The sequence below is a fragment of the Musa acuminata genome, chromosome BXJ1-2 (assembly GCF_036884655.1).
Source record: "Musa acuminata AAA Group cultivar baxijiao chromosome BXJ1-2, Cavendish_Baxijiao_AAA, whole genome shotgun sequence".
Lineage (NCBI taxonomy): Eukaryota > Viridiplantae > Streptophyta > Magnoliopsida > Zingiberales > Musaceae > Musa > Musa acuminata.
Window position 1 is genome coordinate 20124358 of NC_088328.1, and position 4844 is coordinate 20129201.

Sequence of the window (4844 nt, forward strand, 5' to 3'; positions counted from 1 at the left end):
ATTTAGGGCAAGTCACTATGCAACGGTTGCTTCCACCGGGCTTCGCCCAGCAAACCTAATTCAAAAAGAGCAATAAAAAATACCAAAACAAATCTTTATTAATATTTATATTCATTTCTTTATTTAAACAAAGACCTAACGCTATGGTGGGCAAAAAAAAAAGGTAATATATTAATTTGCCCTCTTTAATCGCATACTTCTATTCTCCCGTCCAATTAAATAATAATTAATCTAAAGTCTCTCATCATTTTTTTAAGTTTCTCTATTTTCCATAAAATTTATTCTCTATTAGCATCCATCAACCACTTCATATTATTTATTTATATATATATGATATATATATTATATTAGTTAATTAGATCTCTTTTTATTTGGGTTTTCTTTTTTTTCTTATTTTGGGATTTCCATTGCGTCCTTCGTTTCGAGCTCTCGTCGATCGGAAGCGTCGGCGTCTTTGGTTTCTCTGCGCATGGAGGAGAGGGAAGGAGCGACGGCTACTACGGGGGCGGCGGCGGCGGTGAGTCCGACGCCGGTGGAGAACGGAGAGAGCCACAAGCAGGTGGCGGGAGAGAGGGGAGAGGATAAACCCAGCCAGGGAGGTCAGGTGGCGGCATCGGCGTCGGCGTCGGCGTTGGTGTTGTCGTTGGCATCGGCACCGGCACCGGCGGCCGTGGTGGTGGATGGGCCGGCAGCTGCCGCGGAGGGGGTGGCGCTTGGGATGAAGAAGAAGAGGGGGAGGCCGAGGAAGTACGGGCCGGACGGGAAGCTGGTGCGGCCACTGAATCCGTCGCCGATCTCTGCGTCGATGCCGTTAGGGGAGTACACTCCGGCGACGGCCGTCGGGGCGGTGATGAAGCGGGGTAGAGGGCGGCTGATGGGCTTTGGTCTCGGCAAGCCACTACAGTACGGATTCCAGCTGGAATCTGTAGGTATTACCACTGACTTTCCATTTTACTCCCTATTTTCTGCGTCGAAATTCTCCTTTTTTTTTTTCCTTAAAGTTCTTTACGTTCGTAAAATTATTGGAGTTCTTTGCGGTGATTCTGTACAAGTGCTTGAAGTTTCAGCTTTCATGGATTATATTAAATTCTTTTCCTCTCAAGGTATTTTTGCAATCACTGTTGGCTATAGATTCTTGATCTGAAACCAAATTAGTCCCTTGTAGTGTATGTTAGCCACTCTGTGTCTGTCCCTGTCTCTGTGTTAGCTATCCAACTGGGAGTTCAGAAACAAGTCAGGGATCTGCCCGTGGGACCACCGGATGAGATCTTTGGCTTCAGATCAGTACGTATCTCTTTTAGAGAAAGTCAAGTTCTCTGGTGTTGACTTGGGGATGGGGAAGCTGAAGTATTGATCGCTTGTCCTTTTGACCAAGAGTAGCAATCCTGTGGTTCTGGTTTTGGTTGTGGAAATGGAAGGAGGAGCTGTTCTTGAGTGTATCGACTCTGAATATAATAAAAGAGAGAAGAAAAAGGAATAGGCTGTGTAAAGCATTTAAGTTGGTAACTTGTTTTGGTTATTGAATTAATGTTTTAGAGACCAATGGGAAGCAACCAGGTTGTCAGGATGTCACCCTCCACCTAGAAGTAGCCCATCATTTAGCATCCAACCACCTAACAATGATCAATAACATTAAAAGACCTACCTAATATAATCACATATACTGAAAGAAAATTCAGAGTATGAGTATATTTCTTATTTAATCCATATTGCAAACTCATTCTTTAACAATCTAAAGAGAAAGAGAAAATAAAGTTTTCGACTGTCTTGACTACTATATTACTGTGAGAATTATCTTATTTTCTCATTTATAACTTTTTTCCATTAAACTCGAGCTTGATTTCCTATAACTTTTTTAGGCTTTCACAAAATTAGGCACCATAAGGTTTTGTAATTCTCTCAGCTTTACTATGCAGGTGAATTGATAGCTTGTTCTGCTGGGGCAAATTTTACACCTCATGTCCTTACTGTTGCTGCTGGTGAGGTATGACTTTGTCAAGTGTCAGCTTCCGTTGGCAAAGAAGCATTGGTAGAACTTACTTGTTGCAGTTTGCTTTCTGCTAGTGAACTATAGTTACTTATAATATATTGTACTCTAGATCAACTAGGTTTTGTAGTTCAGATATCGTCGGAAACTGTTCAATTTTTTTAAGCAGTTCATAGATGCTTGTGTTAGATTCAGTCAACATGGAAACTAGTTACTAAGAATATATCAATATATATGTCATAGTTCTTAAAGAACCTCATGAAAACAAACACTATCTTGAAAGATTTACTTCCTTATTTTCAAACATTTCTTTTGAATCTCTTATATTTTCCAATGCTTTATCTATTGCTAACTGACCTTCAAAATTGCTTTTAGGATGTAACCATGAAGATAATGTCGTTTTCACAAATGGGGCCTCGAGCTATATGTATTCTATCTGCCAATGGTGTTATATCCAGTGTTACCCTTCGCCAATCTGATTCATTTGGCGGTACTCTGACCTATGAGGTTTGCTATTTTCAATTTTTGGAGACATGGCGCTATTTATGTTCTGAACAATCTATGATGATTTGACATATCATGCATATTTGTAACTTTTGTCTTGATTCCATAATTTACATAGCTCATACTCAACAATAGATGGGGGCTGGTTATTTTTTGTTCATCTATTAAAGTAGTTTGCTCAATAGCGGGAAATAAATGCTTTTAAGTGTAGATCTTTTCTGTATGTTGGACTTTTATCATCAACTAGGAAGAAACAACTACAACCCTAGAACCTATTGGACAGATGCCCATTAAAAATTTTTACATGGAATTACTAACCATAATTTTTGTCTTTTATGCTAAATAACAAATGCTTAGGTACAATTGTGTTTTCAGTATTGAAAACTTGCTTTTGTGTTCTTGTATGCTTATGATGATTGTTAGTTGTCAATCTACAAAATGACACAAACTCTTTTTGTAGGGCCATTTCCAATTGCTTTCCCTATCGGGTTCATTCATGCCGACTGAAAATGGAGGTACAAAAAGTAGATCTGGCGGGATGAGTGTTTCCTTGGCAAGTCCAGATGGTCGAGTAGTAGGTGGAGGGATTGCGGGTCTGCTGGTAGCTGCCAGTCCGGTTCAGGTAATAGAATTAAATTAATGGGCAATACATTTAGAAACAATATGGTGTATGACTTGGCAAGATTTTCTCCCATTGGACAAGTTTCTTCTGTTGAGCATATCAATTTTGGGGTATATACTTGCTCTTAAGCAGCTGACAATTTCTTCTGGAACATCATCAATTAAAACTTTGAAAGAGCGCACGCATCTTCTGGACATAATTTAAACAGTCTGTTCTGTTTTATGATTGTATCAAGGGAGGTTATTTATTTAATTTTCTCTTCTTGCAAACTTTTGATATTTTGACAGACTATTCCAATTAATCTCTGGCTTCTATATGCTCTATAAGCTGATACCAGCGACATTTTTTATGAGCTAAGTTGTTGTATTTGTAGGTGACTATTTGTGATTCTTGCGTATTTCAGGTCGTGGTAGGAAGTTTCTTGCCAAGCTACCACTTGGAGCAGAAAATCAAGAAGGCAAAATTAGAGACTTCATCAATCTCTACACCCACAGCTACGATTCCGATTTCTAGCACGGCGACGGAGGGTGCTCACTGTGGCAGGCCTACTCACTGCAGTTCGATTACCCCAGAATCGAACCTCACCAATGCCACCTCCTTTAAGGGAGATAACTGGGCTGCTCCATTGCAATCCGTACCTGACACTAGGGATCCTACAACCAATGTTGGTATAACTTCACCTGGAAACTGAATGTGTTATTGTTTGCTCATCGGTGAGGTTACACTGACCAATAATTAGGCATTCTCATCTTCTCATTTACCTTCACATGTACCTTAGCTTCCCATCTCTCCCAAGTCAAGCAAATTAACATGTATTTGGTTTGTTATCAATTGCTGAACCCAACTTGTTTCTCTTGACTTTTGTGATCTAGCAAAGATAAAAAATCTGAATCTTTAAGATCTTTAAGTAATTTCTTTTTTTCTTTTCCCATATAATAAGCATCGTGGTGCTTTGATTTTGTTACTACTGTGATCGACTTCATAAATCATCAAGCTTGTATTCTCTGAAGTAAAGTATACCTTTTTTTAGTTCTTGTGTACCCTCTTCTTGCCATGAGATTTTTGCTTGATGTTTGCAGCCATATCACAAGATGCATGTGTTGCCCGAGCTGAAGGTTAGTTGTTAATTCATTACTTGTTTTCCATCCACCTTTTAGCGAGAGTAATTGTCTCCTTGAAGAATATTAGGTCATTGCTGTTCTTTTAATCACCTTGCAGCATCTAATAATGAAGGAATATATACTAGGAGAATATAGCTTCTTGTGCGAAGATGGAACCTTGCAGCATCTAATAATGCAAGTGGTGTACCTCTTTGTCATGTTCTTTAAGCTATAATTAAATCCATTGGAAGAGGACTCAATTAAATTTAATTGAACTGGACAAAACTGATATGATCAAGGTTTGGATCCAAGAACTAATAAATCTGTTTTCTTATCTTTACTTAATTCTCTTCCAAATCCTTTGAAACTTTCCTGAAAAATTCACCCACTCACTATCTTCCAGATACAATCTTGTCCATTCTTCTTGACCACAACAATGTTAATCTGAGACCTAAGCTAAGTTTCTTTTTCTCACTTGGTGATGAATTAGTGATTTTTCTTTATATATATCATAACAATGATTCATCATTAGTTCTTTTTTTAGTAGGGAATATGTGTATAGATGCTGATAAAATTTTATTTCACTAATGCTTCCAAAATTGAACTGCCGAATTGGGTGCTATCATAGTAT

The 4844-nt window shown here is 38.6% G+C and overlaps 1 protein-coding gene across 1 annotated transcript; it reads left to right on the top strand.

Moving 5' to 3' along the window:
- Positions 1-388: 388 nt before the first annotated feature.
- On the top strand, positions 389-4024 carry LOC103970726 (AT-hook motif nuclear-localized protein 1). Its single transcript, XM_009384635.3, has 5 exons — positions 389-929; positions 1917-1984; positions 2363-2494; positions 2952-3113; positions 3517-4024. The coding sequence occupies exons 1-5, from the start codon at positions 470-472 to the stop codon at positions 3802-3804; spliced, it is 1110 nt and encodes a 369-aa protein (XP_009382910.1). The 5' UTR covers positions 389-469; the 3' UTR covers positions 3805-4024.
- Positions 4025-4844: the final 820 nt, after the last annotated feature.